The sequence below is a fragment of the Notamacropus eugenii genome, chromosome 5, assembly GCF_028372415.1.
Source record: "Notamacropus eugenii isolate mMacEug1 chromosome 5, mMacEug1.pri_v2, whole genome shotgun sequence".
Classification (NCBI taxonomy): domain Eukaryota; kingdom Metazoa; phylum Chordata; class Mammalia; order Diprotodontia; family Macropodidae; genus Notamacropus; species Notamacropus eugenii.
The window spans coordinates 182,903,723-182,925,527 of NC_092876.1; the positions used below are offsets into that span (position 1 = coordinate 182,903,723).

The 21,805-nt window shown below is 40.7% G+C and overlaps 1 protein-coding gene across 2 annotated transcripts in view; it reads right to left on the reverse strand.

Annotated features, from left to right (window-relative positions):
* Positions 1-21,805, reverse strand: part of OPCML (opioid binding protein/cell adhesion molecule like) — a 1,434,734-nt gene that overhangs the window by 699,207 nt on the left and 713,722 nt on the right. Inside the window, exon 2 of one of the 2 annotated variants that reach the window (XM_072611620.1) lies at positions 4,501-4,585. In XM_072611620.1, coding sequence (XP_072467721.1) covers positions 4,501-4,585 — 85 coding nt within the window. Of the gene's footprint in view, positions 1-4,500; positions 5,667-21,805 lie in introns of those variants that run through there. The other variant, XM_072611619.1, reaches the window with a different exon arrangement.

Sequence of the window (21,805 nt, forward strand, 5' to 3'; positions counted from 1 at the left end):
GCATCCTAATCCTCTCGCTCTTTATTTTTTCTTTTGGCCTTTTCTGATTTCAGTGCAGCTGGATTCAAGGACATCTGTTTAGAAATGGGAATTATTATAGTGGAAAATAGGTAAAATTAGACTGGAAAGTGCACTGAATTCAGACAATCTGGATTTGAGCCCCAGTTCCAGCAATCCTATAGTTCCTATATGTCTGACCTTGGATGAGGTTACTTAATTTCTCTAAGTCCCAGTTCCTGCATCTATAAAATGGGCATAACAACATGCGCACTGTTGTTGTTGTGTAGTTGTTTCAGTCACATCTGACTCTGTTACCCCATCTGGGGTTTTCTTGGCAAAGATACTGGAGTGGTTTGCCATTTCCTTCTGAACTCATTTTACAAATGAGGAAACTGAGACAAATAGGGCTAAGTGATTTGCCCAGGGTCATACAGCTAGTAAATGTCTAGTCTTCCTGAATCTAAGTCCAGTGCTCTATTTTTTTTCCTTTTTTTGTCAATTAGTCATGTTTGACTCAACATTGTTTGGTGTTTTGGGGGGACAAAGATACTGGAGTGGTTTGCCATTTCCTTCTCCAGGTCATTTTGCAGATGAGGAAACTGAGGCAAAGAGGTTTAAGTGAGTTGCCTAATGTCCTTGAGTGTCTGAGGCTAGATTTGAACTCAAGAAAATGAGTCTTCCTGCCTCTGTACCACCTAGCTGCACCTGTGTACTGCTACCTGAACTATAATCTTCATTTATTAAGTTCCTGTTTTGTGCCTGGCACTGTTTTAGGTACTGTGTTCTTACTTTTTACTGAGTCATCATAGGGATGTTGTGAAAGGAAGTGCTTTGTAAACTGCAAGACACTTAAATTAGTGGGAACTACGATTAGAAACAAGTGTAAAAACACAGAATCAAGGGACAATCAAATTTGGAGATGTTCCTTGTGGATGACTCTGGGCAGCATCTGAACGCAATGAAGGCTTAGGTCTATTCTGATAAAATTCCAAGCCAACCCTGGGCTCATCAGATCATCCACCGAGATTCCCGTACCTCCAGAAAGGGAGAGAAGAGTGTGGCAGAACACACACTGTACTGAAGTGAGAGGAACTAGGTTCATGACCCATCTCTACTATTTACTCTCTCTATGAACTTGGACAAATCTCTTTAACCAAGTGTGTGTGTGTGTATGAATTATTTATGTATGTATATATTTACGTACACATTCTGTATAAACACACATGTATACACACATACATATTTTTGTGAATATACATATATGTGGTTCAGTTTCCCAATCTATAAAATTGGAAAGATTGTATATATATATATATATATACATACTTATGCATATATACTATATAAATGACACATAGGTACATACATACATAAATGTCTGTATATATACATATATGTGGTTCAGTTTCCTCATCTATAAAACTGGGAGGATTATAGTATGGTATAATCAAAAGACTACTGTCTCTAGAATCAGGGGACCTAGGGATCCTGCCTCTGATGTTAACTATCTATATCACCTTGGATAAGTCCCATCAGTTTCCTAATCAGTAATACTAGATGGACTTTAAGTTCCTTCTGTCTCTTAATTTATGATCCTGTGTTCCCTTGGGGACTAAAAGAGACCTTGGGTTCATTCTAGTCCAGTCTCTTCATTTATGGAAGAGAAAGTGAAGGTCCATAAAAGTGACCTGACTTGTGTTAGGTCATACAATAAGTAGCAGAACCACAGTTTGAATATAGGTGGAAAATTGGTTCCAAACCAGCATCCTTTCCTTTGGGGAGGGTGGGGGGTGGGAATCTGTCAAGTGAATATAGCTAATTATTTTCAGTTAAGAAAAAAGCAGTTACTTTTCCCTAGTGAATAGCCATGAGCTTCAGGCTATTAAAACAAGGATATAAATGGACATTGACTAAAGATTAAACTAAGCAACTTCGTCTCATTTAACCCTTGCAACAACCCTGGAAGGTAAGTTCCATTACTATCCCCATTTTACTTTTGAAGAAATTGAGGCAGACAGCAGTTAAATGACTTACCCAGCGTCCTACAGTGTCTGAGGTGGGATTTGAACTCAAGTTCTCTCAACACTACTCTATTTCGATGCACCATTTAGCTGTCTCTAAAAATTATGGGATAATGATCAATGTTATTAATTTAGGATTCGTGCCTATCCATAATAGTAAAAGAAAAGGAAGGGAAACCTGTTAAGGATTGGAACCCACAGAAAAGTAGAGGGATGACACAAACAGACTTGTAGACAGTTTTCAGAAGTAGAATAATGGGAGTAGGACCCAGGAACTGTAAAATAAAAATTAAAAAAAAACATGAAGAGTTAAATAGCATGATAAATGGTGGATAAACAATTCAGTGCAAAAAAGAAAACAGCTCCAGGAAAGTAGAGGATGGAACTAAGCAAGGGGAAGGGGAGGAAAGGACAAAACAAAGTGGTCAAATGGAAGAATAGATAAAATTATGAAAATGTGGAAATATTAAGGCAAAGGAAAAGAAATGTGTTCAAACTGTCAGAAGAAACAAAACATTCTGGAAAAATAAAAACCATACACCACTCCTAAAACATGTTCTCTCATTAAAGGAAGGTTCAGGCAGGTAACAAATACGAGTTCTCCTTAAACATGAAAGTTTCCTAGAGCCAGGCTTATAAAAAAAGCAGCTATTCAGCTTTTTCGAGCTTATTTTTTTTATTCCTATTCTCATTACCAAGCACAGCTGCTAGACATTAGAAGTCGACAGGATGAAAACAGGCCAACAGCTAATAAAAAGGTAAATCAAAGCTGGCCCTCTGCTGGTAGATCCCTTGTACTACACCACTGAAAACCAAAAACTTCAGAAGTTTTTTGACAACTTTGCTCTCTCTACGCAGTAAGACACAGGACTCCAGGCAAGTCTTAGCTTTGGTTTCTTATACCCAGCCCTGCAATCCTTCCATCTAGGGCCTGAAAAGGCATAAATGATAGAAGAGTGGGGATCTCCAGTCAGATTATCCTTGATGCACATAGATTGCTGTATTTTCTAATTGGATCATCAAAACTTCTATATGATTTGTAACTTTGTTTCCCAGGCAGTCAAGAAGTCTGAGGCACACCTTTGGGATAAGGTAAATAAGATAATAATTCCATAGATCGTTATGTGTCTGGGGAACACTGAATTGTCCACTGCCATCAAAAAGTTTCGAAGACATCTTTCTTTGCCACTCTCTGGGTTTCTCGATTTCATAGGTCCCTAAGCATTAAGACATAAAGCTATGCCACTGCTCCCCAGTGTGTGAAGAAATCAACTCCTGATCCATAAAGCATACAATAGGATAGGCAGCACCACAGAACAATTCCACCTCATACCTCAATTGCCCCTTGAATGTGCAAGTGATGCAAATGCAAGTATTCAGATAAAAATTTGGTGGGAAATCCCATTTTCTCTGCAAAGAAGGCCAAGTTTTTCCACTCTTAGATCTGAGACAGGATGCATTATTTTCATCATAAACACCAAAGACATTAACTGAGCCAAACAACTCCCCCTGTGTACACTGTGAGGTACAGTTAAGCTGGGACAACCCTGAATCTGTCTCTTGGGACCACAACGCTCTCATTAAAGGGATAAAAGAGGATATCTGCTGAGCTGGTGGAAAGTGGTGGTTGCATTTTTATTAAAGTCTCTGCTGCAGCCAACCCAGTCCCCAAAGGTCCATGTTCCAGGCACATCTCTCATTCTCTCTGTATGGAGTGGCTTAGTTGTTTTTTTGTAACTCATTAAGGGAAAACAAAATGCTGTCCTGGTGTACTCTTTAGAACACAAACGGTCTGTCTACACGTATGCTGCATGTTTTGTTTCCTTTGCTTATGTCCTATATTCTAAGCCTGGCCTAAGAAATTGTAATAGACACCCCAGGAACACCTAATTGACAATGCTATCAGCTTTGGTAACAGATTCTTAAAGCACCAGGCTAGAAAATAACTGATTGAGGCCACCTTGCCCACCCTTTTTAACCACACCCAAACACACATGCACTCTGGCCTATGAAAAAGGCACTAGAGCATCCATCAGACCACATCATATTCACTTTGTACCCAGAATCCAAATTCCTCTGACCACATGGTGCCTAGTTCCTATTTTTCAGTATTCAGCCAAAAAATAAATAAATAAATAAAAAGGCATGGCCGCTTCACAGTTTCTAGCCGCTGAAGGTCTCAGACTTAGAGACCCCACACTGAAATAAGGCCAATGAAGCAGAGCTGTGTACACCCTTAGAGCTCCAGACCACGGAAATGTTGATACCCAAGCAAAATTATAAACCTTCCGGCAGATTGGATTTGAGCTTCCCAGAGAGCAAGTGTCATGACTCCTGGCCTGCACAACACCTCTGGCAGTGCCCTAGCCCTAAGGGCCCGAATCTCTTCTCGGCCTCCACAGACCCCAATACAAGACATCTTTACAATTCAGGAGACCCACTTTCCCCCACCACAAAGAGGCGAAGATCTGCTCCCTACCTGAGTGTGGCGCTCTCCCCTTGCCTGACCGTCACGTTGTCCATAGCTTTGGGAAAGGTGGCATCTCCGCTGCGCACTGGCACTCCTGTGGGCAGAAGGAACAGCAGCCTGAGAGACAGGACCACGAGGAATCTCCAGGGCAGCAGCAAGTACCCACCGACCCCCATCCTCGCCAGCCACAACTTCCCTGAACTGGAGCAGCGGCACCGCAGGCGCCCCCCAGCTGGGCACAGGAAGCGGGCGGGGGTAGAGGAAAGGGACTGAGCGATCCAGGAGCAAAAAGGGGGGAGGGTTGGGGGCGGGAGAGAGAAAGAGCCCGGGTTCCTCCAAGTCTAATGATCCTCCCCCAGAATCCAGCCTCAGCTTTCCACCATCGGAGAAACGAATTCCCCCAATAGCATCCAAAGTGTGCGTGCCCCCCACGTTCCTTGGGTGAGGAAGGAGGCAGCCCAAAAGGGAGAAGAAGAAGAAGGAAGGTGGAGGGATGAAGGTCACAGATCTCTCTCTCTCTGCCTCTCTCTTCAAGATGCTACTTTAAGATTCAGTTGGGCACGCGCTGCAGAGGTCTGGCATCAAAAGTTTATAACCCAAAAAAGTGCATCTGACATGAAGGAGATGTCATTTAAAAAGCTCCTTTTTGGGGGAAGAGAAGAAAAGAGTTTTATTAACTCACACATATGTAGATTATGTATATATATACATATTAAAAAAAAAACCCGCCAATTCACACTGATTCTTTAACGCAGGGGAGGTTTAAAAAAAAAGTTCCCAGCAGGGATTTGCAATTAGTTCCTAATGATGTCCCCGATCCTGTAAATTTCCTCAAACCAAATCCAGCCCCTGAATCCAGTCCAGTCACCCAGTTCAGCGAACGATGTCAGGTCCGAGCCCCAGGAGCAAAAAGAAGCCTTCCAGCAGAGAAGAGAGAGGAAAGCCTTGGAGCAGGAGCCCGGGTGTGGAAGCTGCGGGAACCCCCACTTCCTCCCCTCAGCTCTGGGAGGAAGAAGCCACTGGCCAGGGATGTGAGCGCTTCGCCAGAGCCACACCAAACTCAGCTGCTTCCCTTAGTTTCAGCATCTCCTTTCTCCCAGGAACATCTCCGACTCGCACAAGCACCGACTTCCAGGGTTGTCATGGTAGCAACTCCATCACTGACCAACACTTTCACTCCCATACAGACACACTGAGAGGCGCAGACTTAGCACATTAATCTCAGGGAAGGCTTGTGAGCAGCAGAGAGAGCTCCCACTTTAACTCTTGCACTGCTGGGTCTGGGAATCAGTGAGGAGCATACAGCCTAGGGAATCGGAACAGTTGTTTAAAATCCATGCAGAGACATGGAAGAGAGGGAAGAGGGCGGCAGCTTACTGTGTCTTTATTCTTCCCTTAACCCCCTCAGCTCCAGCAAAGGGAAAGACGTGACCCTCTCTGATGCATTACCCTCACTAGGAAGAGGCGGAGTGGTAAAGGGATGGAGGAGGGAAAGAAGTTCGAGGGGAAATGTTGGAAAATTGAGACTACGGACTCCTTTCTTGTATATTCCTAAGCAAGATATGCACCCCTTGCCTATTCAAGAAGGCTCCCAAAGCAAGGGCAAGCAACCCAGCTTGAGTCTGTCATCTCTTTACTTTGCCCGTCTGTCAATACAACGACACTTTCCCCATGCCAAAAGAAACCAAGTTTTCAGTACTTTTTTTCCTTTTGTCCAAGGAAACATTTCCTACATCTTATCATTAAATAAACAAGAAGGGACAGTGACTTAACCTAGTTTTGAAGACAGAGGTTGTTTTTATTCTCTTTTTCCCCAGCCTAAGCACATTATCTCAACAGTCTAACAATTATGCATCATTCTCACCTACAGTTTCCAAATGGGCCTGTAATGGCGATGAAGAATAGTGTATGGTATGACGGGCCCCTTCCTCCATTTCTTTAACTATGGGAATAGAAGGAATATTGAATTTTCTAGCATAATGAGGACACCTGGGTTCTAGTCCTAGTTCTATCATTAGCCAATAACTGCAGCAACAAAAATAAAATAACACATTTATGCAGCAATTGAGATAGCCATTTGAAAAGCGATAGGATAAAGTTGGAAAAACAGTGAACTTGACTTCAAGGACACCTGGATTCAAATCCTAGCTGAGTAACGGAAGGCAAGTCTCTTCTCCCTAAGCCTCAATTTCCTCATCTGTAAATCAGGAGTCATACTAAAACCTGTGCTACATTTCTCACAAGAGAAGTGCTTTGTGAGAAAAGCATTTTGTAAACCTATATAAATATGTTATTACTTTCATTATACCCATTTTCCAATTGAGAAAAAGAGTGCTCGGAGAGTATAAATGACAAAACTATAGTCATATATGTACATGTATATGTATATATGTATATGTAGGGATCAATATCCTTCCCTACAACTTCTACCATTTATTATTATTATAAACATAAGCATTAATAACTGACATTGTACACTTTTAACTTTCTAAAACACTTCATATACATTAACTTATTTGAGCTTTACGATTCTAAGTCAGGTATCGAAGATATTAGAGTTTTCATTTTACACATGGGAAAAAAGAGGATCAGAGATGCTAGATGATTTGGCCATGACCACAAAATTGGCAAATGTTGGAGACAGGGTTTGAATCTCCACCTTCCTGACCCCATATTCAGCCCTCTGTTCACAATAATTGTTGCCCTGTCATTATCAGGTACAAAGGTGTACTTTTAGAAATCGTAAATCAATGATGGATTAGACTTGATTGATATTGCATATATGATATTGAGAATACATAAGCCAGACAACAAGAGAGATCAGGTGGTGGCAGAGAGGATGTCCTATACCTAGAACCTTCTAGATAGAGTATAGGGAAAATTTTGAGGGAAACAAACCACAGGCAGCGTGACTCTAAGTTACAAGGCTGCTGCAAACAGTCAGGAAAGGGTACATCAGCTGATTAGAGTGAGACCAATTTAGGAAAAGCATGAGATTGCAGAGAAAAGCATGGATCAGTGGAAAGAAAACCAGGTTTGGAGTCAGAGGGTCAGTATATGAATTTTGGCTTTGTCACTACCAACTGGGACCTTGGGTGTGTCAAAACTCCCACTGGCCTCATATTAAGAAGTGAGGAAGTCAAACTGAATTAGGATGCTTAGCCTAGAGTCCTTGAACTTTTTTTTAATATTTTGAAAAAAATCACTATTTCAATAAGATTTGTTTCCTTTGTAATCCTCTGTATTTTATCTTATTCATTTCAAGACATTATTCTAAGAAATGGCCCATAGACTTCACTAAACTTCCAAATCAGCCCATGATACCAAAAAGTTTGAGTTTCTGTACCAGATGACTTCTAAAATCCCTTCAGATTCTAAATCTATGATCTTAGGAATGTCTCCAAGCAGGGGATGGGATGGGGGTGGGGGAAGCTTAGAAAATATATGCTATGCCAAAAACCAGGGAACTAAAATTTAAAGTTTCACGTAACTTTAGGGAGAGCATTTTCAACCTGACACTAAGGAACTATATATGGACCCCAGAGAGGAACACAGCATTCTAATGCAAGAGAAGAAAAAATGGTTATATTCACGGGAGTAATGATAATGAAAATAACAACAACTGGCATTTATGTAGTATCTGGCATATATTATTTCATTTGATCCATGAGGATGTTATAGATATTATTATCCTCAATTTTAAATGGATGTAACTGATGCTCAAACAAGTTTCATGATTTAGGTTCATAAATCTAGAGTGGGAAGGGACCTCAGAGGCTAACTAGTGCATCTCCCTCATTGTACAGATGTGGAAAATGAGGCACAAGAAAAATAAACGATTTGTCAAGATAGCAGATAATAAGCCCCAGAAGTGGTATTTGAACTCAGGACCTGCATTTCCAGATCCAAGGTTCTTTCTTCTGCACAAGGCTATCTATAGATTACCCAGAATCACACAACTAAAATCCAGGTCTTCCTAATCACAAGTCTTTTACTCTGTTCACTCTGCTACATTACTCTTAATTCATTTAAGTCAAAAGAGATCAAGGCCATTTGGTCAAAAGAGTTTAGATAAAGCGAAGAGAATGGCATGACTTCATCTATTTGCTTTTGTTCCCGGGAACTCCTCCAACTACTGTGTGGGCTTTTAGTCAATAATCAGCTGAGGAAATACACTCTGTTCTAAGGTGGGATAGTAAAGTTAAAGAAAGGGGAAAAGCCAAGTTCCAGAATTGTAGCCTAAAGAACAGAGAACCATGGTCCTTGCAATAGAAAGCTACTTAACTGATGGCATAGGATGGAGAAGGTGCCCTGGCCTGTTTCTATATAACTGCTAAATTACGCACAAATTCAAAGACTGGCCTCTCATTAAAAAGTCCCTTCGGATTCCTTATTGAGTATATAGGATGTTCAAAGAAAGAAATTAGAGTTTTAGATCTGGAAGGAACATATAAAATCATAGAGGGCAGCTACTTGGTGCAATGGATAGAGTACCAGTGCAGGAGTCAGGAGGACTTGAGTTCAAATCTCACCTCAGACACTTGACACTCACTAGCTGTGTGACCTTGGGCAAGTCACTTAACCCCAACTGCCTCATCCTGGCTCATCTGCAGTCATCCTGATGAATATGTGGTCACTGGATTTAGATGGCTCTGGAGAAGTGAGGCTGGTGATCTGCACAGCCCTCCCTCACTCAAAACAAAGTCAAGTGCACATCATGTTATTATTTCTCTGATGGCATGGTCTTCTTTGGCAACGAAGGATGAACACACACACATAAAATCATAGGGTCACAGTGTTGGAGTGTCTTCAGAAACCATCCAGTCCTCTCCTTTGATAGATGAAGGAAACTGAGGCCCAGAGAGCTGAAGTGATTTCCCCAAGACAACAAAGGTGCGGGTGCAAGTCTCGTGACTCCTATTCTGTTGATCTTTTTCTAAACCCTTATTAACTCTCTTGGCCTTTAGGGAACCTGTGGGAGATTCACCTGCCATCCACAGGAATAGGTCAATGTTCATCATATAGGAACAACACTTGATAGCTGAGAGACGTAGTAAAGAGACACAGAGACAAAGACACAAAGAGAGAGGAAAAGAGAAAAAGAGTAAGGGACACACAGAAAGATAGACTGATAGAGAGACAGAGAGTGACAGAGACACAAAGAGCCAGAAAAGAGAGAAAGATGAAGACACAAAGAGAGGCAGAGATAGAGACAGAAAGACACACACAGAAAACTCACTGGTTTTTGGAGTCAAAATTCTTGGACTTGAATCTGGCTCTGTAACTTATTACTTATGTTTTGTTGTTGTTGAATTGTTTCAGTCATGTCTAACCTTTTGTGACCCCATGGAGGGTTTTCTAGAGTACTTTGCAATTTCCTTCTCCAATTCATTTGACAGATGAGGAAACTGAGGCAAACAGGCAAGTGATTTGCCCAGTGTCACATAGTTAGCAAGTGTCTAAGGTTGGATTTGAACCCAGGAAAATGAGTCTTCCTGACTCCAGGCTGGGCACTCTATATACTGTGCCACTTAGCTGCCTTTACCTATATGTAATCTTGAGCAAATCACTTTTTCTCTCTGGTTTTTATGGTCAAATAAAAAAGTTAGACTTAACGATCAGAGAAATCTAAATCACTTTTGGCTCTAAATCCTTCGGTTTTATGCCTCTCTAATGTATCTAGACAGACTTTTGAAACACGACCTTTCACTTTGCCTTAGTAGTCCAAAACTTCTAGGTCTCCTGTTCTTCTTTCTTGCCCTAAAACACTTCTTCTATGTCAACCAACAGCATTTATTAAACACCTATGGTATGTCATTCACTGGGCTACGTGGTAGAAATGCAAAAACGAAAAGGAAACAGTCTTTGTCCACAAAGAGCCAACATTCTTTTAGTGGAAACACTATGTCTATCTCAATATATGCAACACGAACAAAGAACATGCAAGATAATTTGGGGTTTCTGCTCTATACTCAGGGAATGAGATAGAGGGAGAAAAGAAAACATATTGGTAAGATATCCCATTAAATGAAAATACTGTTGTGTTTCCAACAGTAAGGAATGATTGCCAATGTCCCTTAATTTGTTATTCTCAAGGATTAATATATTAAGTTTCATTGATAAAGTATATAAAGTAACATGAATTATGGAAAAGAGTTCAGGGGTTACTGGCAATACATCCCCTCAGTCGCAGGGAAGAAGATGGTGAGATTCAGGACTGTTCCAGGAAGCAGTTGTGAGAAGGTGAGCCAGCATTCACAGAGCAAAGCACGCAACCGCGAACCCCAACGAGGCCTCCTGTCCCCCACAAAACAGAGACCCAAGAAGCTGGCATTTTTCTCCCATAAAGACTGAATCTGTTGCTTTCTGGGTCCAACAGGAACATCTGTATTTACCTAATGGAATCTGTAGTTACCGCTGCAAAGACAATGTCAAAAGTGAGTACCATACATAAACAGGAGAAACTTCGAGCATGCTTTTATCTGAGGTTGGGCTGTACCAAGCTGCTCTTGAATGTGCATCAAGAGAAAAAAAATGTATAAAGCATGCATGCTATGCATATTTATGTTACAAAAACCTGCCGAACTCAGTATTTACCCAGTGGAGTGGAACAGTGGAAAAGGAGACGCGGCAGCCTATCCTGCAGAAGCTGGTTCACCCCAGGGGCCTTCAACACACCGAGGTGCAGTAACTAAGAAGTGTGTTGTTTCACTCAGCTGTGCTGCTGGTTGGCAGAAAGGCATGATTGGACTTTGACCTCAGCTCTCAGGTTCAAAGGAGGTTCAATGGATAATGAGACAGGATTTAAAAACAAAAAAGCCCAGTACCTTAAATGAGATAGAGCTCACTTCAGTGGGAAACTCAAAGCACTTGACCCATATCACCTGTTTCACATAATCCCAAGAGATGAGTCAGTGGTTGAAATTTTCATCCCTTCTTTCACACAAAGGAAACATGAGGAGAAGGTAGGTTAGATGGCTGACATATTGTAAGCATCTACTCTGTCTCTAGAAACTCGCTAACTCTTCATCTTATTTGGTTGTCCTTTTTACAAATCTCATTAAACACCTAAGACATGAGAAATGTTCTTCATGAGGAGCTGGGGGTCAAACGATGTTATGAAAGGTAGCCCCTACCTTCAAAAAGCTTACATTGTAGTAAGGAGAAAAGTCATACAAAAAATAGAGTATTCTGATGAAAGAACAGGAGGATCCAAAAGAGAACAATATGAGATACTTGAGGAGTGAGAGACTGACAATACTAACCATTATAGTAATAATAGTAAGTTATAGCAATTTATAGTGACACACAGAGGCAGCCTGGAATAGTAGATAGAATTCTAAGCCTGGAATTAAGAAGATCTAGGCTCCTGTTCAGCCTCTGATCATAGCTGTGCGAACTAAACAAATTACAACTTCTGCAGGTTATTCACCCATTGGGTTAAGAACTGCTCTGCTAGGAAATGAGTCTTCCTACACTGACAATTCCCCATTGTGATGAAATCACAAATCCTTCAAACTTTTGGTTATCCCGATCTTGGTACCTATTCTCTTATTGAACCCCCTGACGAAGGTAAGTCATATGAATCCTTCTTTTTTCAGAGGAATAAACTGAAACTCATAATAGTTCAGTAACATTCCCAAGGGCACACGGCTACTAAGTTGGAAAACTGGGACTCAAACCAAGATGTTCTCCTTCCAAGTCTAGTAACGTTGATGACACAACCCACTTTCCAAGTGAGGATCTTCTTCCTTTACTCATTCCTCTCAATAACTTTTACATTCCAATTATTGCTTCTGCATAGTCCTCTTGAGGTCCTCATGGGATATTTTGTTTCTTACAATTGCCAGGAATGAAAGTGATATATTTCAATAAGTCAAACCAACAGAAAGGGTGAATTATTTCTGCTGGCAATTAGCCTTTATGGGGCATAAATATAAAGAAAAGCACTTGTCTCCAACCAGCAGGTTGAGATCTTAGTCTTACCTGGTAGAAATTCTCCTCCTCTCCCCTCCCTTTCCCTCCCCTCCCCTCCCCTCCCCTCCTCTCCCCTCCTCTCCTCTCCTCTCTCTATAGTTTAACAGCATTCTCAGCAGAGAATGAAGTAGCATTAGCAAGGAGGTATTAACCCCAATCAGGGGTTAAAATGCCAATCTGCTATCACTTTTCTCCTTCCAGATGATTTCAAGACTTCAGAAAAATATAGAGCAGTTTCATAGGATCATGGAATATACAACAAAGAATTACTTGCATGAGATATGATGCCCTTCACTTTGGAAGTTCAAAGAACTTATGTGTGTGTTTGTGTGTGTACGTGTGTGCACATATATGTGTGTACACACATGCGCATAAGCATGTGTATGTGTGTTTATGTGTATGTTTAAGCTGGGCGGCTCAGCCAAATAGAAATTGTATAGATAAATAGAAATTATACACAAAGAAACATCATGTCCTTCCTGGCTATGCAGACCCAAGGTCTTTACTATAATTATTAGTAATAGAAATAATAATAATATGATAACTAAACACTTATCTAGTACTTATGTGCTAGGCATTTTGCTAAATTGTTTAGAATTATTATCTCTTTTGATCCTCAAAATGACCTTGGAAGGTAGATATTGTCATTATCCCCATTTTCCGGATGAGGATAGAGGTCAGATTACATTTGGGTTTTGAGAAGGTAAGGAGAAAGGGGGTAGCATAGAAAGGGAGAGGAAGGAGATAAGACAGGATTGCAATAGCTCAGAATTGGGATAGAAGAGTCAGCACTTCTACAAGAAAACCCAGAGAAACAATTTGTCCTGTTCCTCCCTCACCTAATAACTTACAATTGTTCCCTCATGAGAAATGATGGATTACAGAGATCACGTGAGGTTCTGTAGTCATGCATCAAACAATAATAATACTCTGGCTATATTCTTCCCAAAGAAGAAATGAAGTTTGGGAGTGTGATGAGGTGTAGTTTACCAATGACCTTGATGAGAATGGGTAACTTAGAAGGAATAAAACAAAAAGCCAAGCTTGGATCACCAAGGGCAAAGACCAAAGACCAAAGGTCAAGCTGGCCCCTTGCTCAGATGACTTTTAACTGCCAGTTCCCTAGAGACCGCCGAAGCAACTGCTTCTTGAAAGAGGGAACAATTCAGAACTTTTTGAGATTAAAAAAAATGCAGATACTGGACCTCAGGAGACAGAGACCAGAGATGGGACTGAGATCTCTCTCTCCCTCCCTCTCTCTCTCTCTCTTTCTGTCTCTCTCTCTCCCCCTCCCTCCCTATCTCTCTCTCCTCTCTCTTTCTCTCTCTCTCTACCTCCCTCCCTTCCCCCTCCTTCCCTCTCAAAATTATGAAGCTTAACCCACAGCTTCTTAAAGAGAAACCTTTTCTCTCTCTCTGTTCCCATTTAATAAGAGCTTGAGCACACCCTAGCAGAGCCATTTATGTCACTACTACATTTCCATTCACTTAAAATGACACTTTTCCTTGCCTTTGCAGACAGATCCTTCCTTCTTATCCAGGTTGTTCAGTGTGTTATCCCAGGGTCCCAATAACAAGGGAACTTGCTGACTGTACAGGTCTAACCTGAATGTCCAGCTCCTAAGCTTTTGTCTTCACCCAGTTCAATGATATTATACAGATCAGGTATTTGATGGCCTAACTATGACTATTTGAATCATGAAGCTCCTGAGAAGAATATTATTTGTCTGAAATACAAAGATGTTAGGGAGGAAATAGAGTGTATGGCTGGGGCAAGAATAAATAATGGAGGTGTTAACAAGGGAGAAAACAATGATGACAAGACAGGATGCCCATAAAAGCACAAAACCCTTTAGTTGGTGGCAAAACAAGTAAAGGAGATAAAGCTGTCTCTTCTGCTCCATTTTCCTCTCTCTCCCTCCCCCTCTCCATCTGTCTGTCTCTTTCCCTTTCTTTCTCCCTCTGTCTCCTCTTTTCTTGTATATCTTTGGCTGCTAATTTCCACATAACATGTTTATGAATTAATTCCAGTGCTTTCTCCCTCTGTTAAGGTATCCTATTTCTACTCTCCAGCCCCCCCCCTTTTTTTAATTTTTCAAATGCCCAGGTGGTTGCTTTCTGACAATTCCTTCTCTCTGTCATTTGCTCTGACTTCATGCTATCCACAATCAACTCATATCATTCATAGTCCTGGGGGCGTTTCACAAATGCTGATAGGAGGTGGGTGAGAAGGAAGCAAAAAGTGGGGGAAGGTAATTGTGTAAGGAGAGGTAAGAGAATCAAATCAAATCAAATTGGTAACTAAAGGCAGGTAGGTAGTGCAGTGGATAAAATGCTAGATCTGGAGTCAGGAAGATCCAAGTTCAAATTCAGCCTCAGATACTAGCTGTGTGACTTTAGACAAGTTACTTAAGCTCTATTTATCTCAGTTTCCTTAACTAAAAAGAAGATAATATTACCTACCTTGAAAGGTTGTTGAGAGGATCAAAGGAGAGGTGTTTGACACAGTAGGCACTATATAGTTATCATTATTATTTTGTATTTTCAGCTAGCTCTGGGCAGAACTAGGATGAAATATCCGAGAACTCTAAAAATATGTCATCTGGTGATTTTCTTAGATGGATTTTTAAAAGCCTTTAATCGTCTCTCACTATCTTCATCCAAATCTCACTAAACCAAAATTGGGGGCCCTTGGAAAAAATATTAAATAGACATAGCCCTTCCTCTAGAAACTTAGAAGTGAATTAGTTAGACACAGAGATAAGACATAAAAACAGAATTCATTCTTCTGTTGGTTAATTCAGTCAGGCTTCTAACATATTTTGTTGGATAGGAATAAGTGTGCTTCTTGGGATGGAAAGGCAAGAGGAAATATATATTTTATACAAACATCAAGATGAGTATCTGACAGAGAATGAGAATTTCAAACTGAATGGGGAGTGATTTGAAAATAATATTTTCATTCCTCAAAGTGTATAAAGTGAGTCAGAGAATGGGAAATGAATTTTGATCCACATCAGAGGTAAGTCTGCCCCAAATAATAGAACATGATAAGAACCTTAGTCAAAGGCAAATCCCAGAGCTTTGCATAGTGTAGTATAGTGAGAATAAAGTTGGATTTAGGAGACTTGGGTTCAATGTCTGGGTACTTACTAATTGTGTAACATTGGATAAGTCATTTCTCTACCTTTTGCCTAAATCACCTTATCTGTTGAATGAGGTGATTGATCTGGATTATCTCTAGAGAAAGGAGAAGGCAGTAAGTATTTATATGACTCCTACTATGTTCCAGGTAGTGTGCTTAGTGCTTTATTTATATATTATTTATTTACTCAAATAATTATTTATTTGCTCAAATACTATCTCATTTAATCCTCACTACAACTCTGGTGAGTAGGTGTTCTCACTATCCCCATTTTAGGTTGGGGAGAAGGAGGCAAACACAGGCCAAGTAACTTGCCCAGGGTCACATAGCTAGCAAGTGTGTGAATATCTTCCTGACCCCAGGTCTAAAGTTTTATCCATTACACCACCTACCTGCCCCAAGAGCCAGCTGGTTATTCTGTGCATTAGGACCATTGCTACTTGGGGCAGCTAGGTGGGCAGTGAATAGAGCACCAGTGCAGGAGTCAGGAAGACTTGAGTTCAAATCTCACCTCAGACACTTGACATTCACTGGCTGTGTGATCTTGGGCATGTCACTTAACCCCAACTGCCTCATTCTAGGTCATCTCCAGTCATCCTGATGAATATCTATCTGGTCACTAGATTCAGATGGCTCTAGAGGAGAGGTGAGGCTGGTGGCCTGCACAGCCCTCACTCACTTAGAACAAAGTCAAGTGCAAGTCATGTCATTATTTCTCTGATGGCATGGTCATCTTCGGCAACAAAGAATGTACACACACCACTGCTACTTAAATGACTATTCTATCTTTAGGGGGTACTGCCAATTTACTTGTGAGAGAAGGTATCATCAAGCACAGGAAACTAAGAAGACAGAGATAAAAGTATAGAAACTGACTTAATTATCTGATGCAAGTTATGTCCATGTTTTCTTCTTCCCATCTTTCTCAATCTCCTCTTTTCCCCTTGCCCACCTATAAACATGACATGACTTTCACACTTGAAGGTCCTCATTGGACTCTGCCTTAACATGGGACCTGGAGAGTTGTGGGTACCATTTTTGTATCATCCTCAAAGGTCCAAGGACTCAAAATGGCAAGTCTTTCAGAGGCCTTGCAGTCCAAGCACTTCATGTCACTCTAAAGGAAACTGAGTGCTAGAGAGTTGGATTGACCAGTTCAACATCCCCAAGAAGGTCCTAGGATTAAAAATGTCAAGGCCTTCAAAAGCTTGAAAGTCAGACCCATTACTGTGAATGGAGTAGAAACAAGGCCTAGGGAGCTTCAGGGACCTGTATGGGATCACCCACAATTTCCTATACCTAGAGGTAAGAAGGCCTGAAGATCATTTAAACTACAGGCCCCTCCCAGGTGTCTCCCTGAAACTGACACCTGGTGAGCTGAATGACCATGGCAATATCAACCAGATGGGTCCATGGACTAAAAATGACAAGCTCCCTTCTGTTTCTCCCACTTCCTTCTCCTCTCCAAAGGAAAGTAGATTTGGATGGCCGGAGGATGCCCAGTCAACTATGGGTTTACTGCTTGGATTTCTTTTCTTCTTTCTTTCTTTGTTTCTTTTTTTCTTTCTTTCTCTCTCTTTCCTTCCTTCCTTCCTTCCTTCCTTCCTTCCTTCCTTCCTTCCTTCCTTCCTTCCTTCCTTCCTTCCTTCCTTCCTTCCTTCCTGTCTTTCTTTCTTCCGTTTTTCTTTCTTTCTCAAAACCTTAAACCTAGTGCACTCTGAAGCCCATAGATTGGACAACAATAGGTCCCTGTCCAAACTCCTATTTAATGGCTGTTTTCTGGACCCTCCTGGCTTAAGACTGATTATCAATAGTAACTGTTGCTCTTTCCCTCCCAGATGAATTTACTCATATTGTTTTTTCCTTTTGCTCATTAAAAGGGACCACTCCCTGATTACTTCTTAAAGAGGCCTATTCACTGAATGGGCATCACCTCACTCTAAGTGAGTACCTGAATAGGCATTAGGAGAAAAAAGCCAAAGTTTTCCATTGCATCCTGGGTTGTTTCCAGTCATCCTGAGGAATATCTGGTCACTGGATCCAGATGGATCAGGAGGAGGAAGTGAGGCTGATGACCTTGCATAGCTCTCCCTCACTCAAAATAAAGTCAAGTGCCAGTCATGTCATCATTTCTCTGATGTCATGGTCTTCTTCTAAAATTAAGGATGAACACAACAACCTTGAAAAGTACATACCACAATTTCTTTATAGTAACCAATGTTCAGGAGATTGGGGGTGGGGGAGAGGGATGTGAAACTGAGAGCATAAGTTCCTTTGAAATTAGAAAGTCTCTACATGGCAAACACTAATTTTGCCACTCTTTTTCATGTACAAAATTGTTTTCATGTCATCTCTCCTAATAGACTGTGAGTTCTTTGAGATAAGGAGCTACCTTTTGCCTTTCTTTTTTTCTCCCAGTCATTTCCATTGTCCCTAGCAAATAGTAGGCCTTTAATAAATGTCTGTTGATTGACTGACTGCCTCTTCGTAGGGAGTTAACCTAATCAGTGCATGCCATTCAGTGTGAGAACTGTGTTTTAAATCCAGATCTTGGCCTGGAGGAAAGTAAAAGGAGGGCCATGGGAGCAAAACAAGGACATAAAAATTGTACCTACTTTTTTGTGACCAAAAAAATGACATCAAAATAAGGCCACATACATTTCTTTCTTCAGAAATAATCCTTCTTTGTAAGTGACCATGGTGCAAGTCTCTTTTGATTTATTTACCTGGATATAAAAGAGGCAAGTGGGGTACACATTTCTGGCTCTCTGCCTAAAGATGTGTACCTTTCACAACTGACCCTGCCAGGGCTTAGCTTTGAAGCTTTCTGAATGCAAACAAAAGAAGGCACTTAAACTACCCAGGGTTTTTTCCTTGGTTTTGTCTTACTCTGTGTGGTATTTCTTTTAGCTCAGGAGCTCTCTACACACTTAGCTTTTAGCCATAGCACCTACGACCTGACACATACTGCATTTCTCCTCCAAACTGATATGGGACAAAGGTAGCAATGGATGCCCTGCACCACAATCATCTGCAAGGCTAGATGGCAGTCCTTTGGGATATGGTGCAAACACATTTATAATTTGTATGCAAAGCCATGAAATTGACACCATCCTCAGAGAATGGGGCTTCGTATTGGCTTTGATGAAGAACAGATTTTATCATACCCCATGACCAGAGGCCCATATGACATATATTCTATATGTTAACTGGTAGCATCTTGAAATTGGAAGAGACACTGGAAACCTTCTTTCTGGTCTACCTTCCCATCTGATATAGAAGTCCTCTCTACAGCATTCATACTGGTTGGGCATTCCTTGTTTCCTTGAATATTTCTAGTGACAGTGACCTCATGACATAGAGGTGGGGACAAGATCTGTGATTTCATTGATATATATGGATCTTCCTCTTCTAATTCAGGTCAGCCCCTTCTCTACAATTTATAGTCTTAGAGAGCTATCTTGGGCACTGAGAGGTTAAGTGCCCAAGGTCATACGGTCAATATGAGTCAACTGAGGGGCTTAAACTCTGGGACATTCTACATCAGAGCAGCTCAAATTCCTGTTTCTAATCCAGCTTTCTGCCATGGCAACAGAAAGAGTAATATAAACTAGAGAGAAATACAAGTCATCTACCATCAGGGAATTTACAGTGGTGAATTAACCATGGGATGAATGTGGTATTGCTACAACTCAATGTCCAATATATGTGGGCTTTACCATTGACTTCTTCCTCCAGACATCACAGATACTACAAGGGTTCCTGATTTTCCAGTCACTGTGTATTTCAATGCACCTTGAAATTATAAGCTTGAGAGTGGATTCTTCACTGGGTGCCAGTGCAGGTCAGAGAATGGTTCCTACAGGCTCTAACCTCCTCCTATTGTGCAAACATAGGCAATCTAAGGGGATAAAAATTGTCTCCAGTATATAGCAAAGAGTGTAAATTATCCAGCAACATGCACTGAGGGCAAGACAAACAAAGAAGCATCCCAGACAGAAGAGGTGGAGTACTAAAAAGAAGAATTAAGATCTCCAGGAGAGAGAAAATAGCAAGCAGCAGTGGGAAAGGAGAGAATGAGCACACAAGGGAAGAATAATCCCTACACAGGCATCATCTGGAATCCTGCTGACTGCAGACATACACAAAAACACTATTTTCAAGAGAACAGAGAGTAACTAATTAAAAGCTTGCTGTGGCACTTTTCTCTCTAGCACTGCTTTATGCACCAGGGAAATGTGAGCACAAACCCTTCTTTTGCCCCAGATGTTGGGACTCTACTGTTACAGTGATGGGCATTTGGGGAAAAGATGGTGGGATTGCTAGCATTAAGGATGAGTAATATGGAGGGAAAATAAGACTCTACTGGCAACAGTACGCAGAAGGAACACCTGAGATGAACCCACCTGTTGTTCCTTTTGGTCAGGCACATAGGGGACAGCTCAGGATACTCAGCTCAGAGTGAGGCTTAGTGGCCCTGAGTAGGAGGACCCTTGACTTGTGAAATGATGACGCAGTTAAAACAGATTTCCACATTGCCAAATAGATGAGTTCTTAAAAACAAGGCCCCAGAGTCTTCAAGTGATCTATATATAGAATGCTTTCAAGTACCTTCACCATCTAGATCATCTTTCTTGAGATACACACTAGTATATCTATGTCTCTTCTAAAATGTGACCCCCTAAAACTGAACAGAAAATTCCCCCTGTGTTCCATGGGGTTATTATCTCCCTTGTTATGAAAATTATCTTTTTAATTCTAGCTAGGTGGCTCAGTAGCATAGTGAAAAGAACTTTGGGCCTGGGGTCAGGATAGATGGTCTTTGAATTTGGCCTCAGATGCTTAATAGCTCTGTGATCCGGGGCAAGTCAGCTACCATCTATTTGCCTCCTTTCTCTCAACTTTAAAAGGGAAAAATAATCACACCTACCTCTCAAGGCTGTTATGAGGATAAAATAAGATAATATTTGTAAAGAAAGTAGCACTGTTCCTAGCACATAGTAGATGCTTAATGTTTGTTTATTCTCTTTCTACTAAAATCTCATTTTTTTTTTTTAATGTTTTAGCACTTTGCTGATATCTTGGGTTCATTAAAAACCTTGGGTTTTTTAAACTATTGCCTGTATTTGTGTAGTTGATTTTCTTAACCCAAGTGTTAAACTTTACTTTTTGCAGTCAAATCAGTCATTTATACCTATTAACTGTCAACTTTAGCCTACCACTCTATGCTTATAAGTTAATGTTGGATACTGATACTGTGATCCAGTCGGTCAGCTCCCCATCCCAACATTCTGTCATCTCCAAATTTAATAGCATTGCATCTATGCCCTTATTCAGGTTACCCTCAAAATTGTAGATCAGAACAAGACCAAGATCAAAGTTCTGTGGAAAGCTACTACAGACTTCTGATAATAATCAGAACTCTTTGGGCTATATTGGTCAACCAGCTCCAAATCCACCTAATTGTACCCTAATCTAGTCCATACCTCTAGTCCAATAAGATATTATGATGAGTCTTTTGTCAAATATATTGCTAAAATGTAATGACTATGATCTTCTCTTGATACAACAGTTTAAAAACAATTAAAAATGTAAATGAAGTTAGTCTAAAATAAAATGTTTTTAATGAATCTATGAAGCTGGTTGTGATCACATCTTCTCTTTTTAAATACTCACCAAATGGATATTAAAGTCAAGCTCTATAATTTGAAATATCTACCCTTTCTTGAGAGGCAAAGAGAGAGAGAGAGACAGAGACACACACACACACACAGAGAGAGAGAGAGAGAGAGAGAGAGAGAGAGAGAGAGAGAGAGAGAGAGAGAGAGAGAGTTTTGTTTATTTCAAACCTCAGTAACCATTATTGGTTTTCATGATCACTCTATCACTAAGAGAGGTTCATCAATCACATCTTTTTAAAATTTTTTTTCATCATTCCCTTTTCAATTCATACTCTAGATTATTTGCAAAATAATCTTCCTGAAGTACAAGTTTGGTTAGGAATACATGTTTGTGAGATCAGGCAATATTTTCATTTTCTCTTAGTATCTTTAACACCTAGCACAGTGCTGTTGATATGTATGTCACTCCCTTAGGGGTTTTCAGTAATTCCCTATTGATTCTATGGTGCAGATTTAAAGAGAATCTTAAGTCTTTCACCTTCTGGTCTCAGTCTACCTTTCTGGGCTTATTA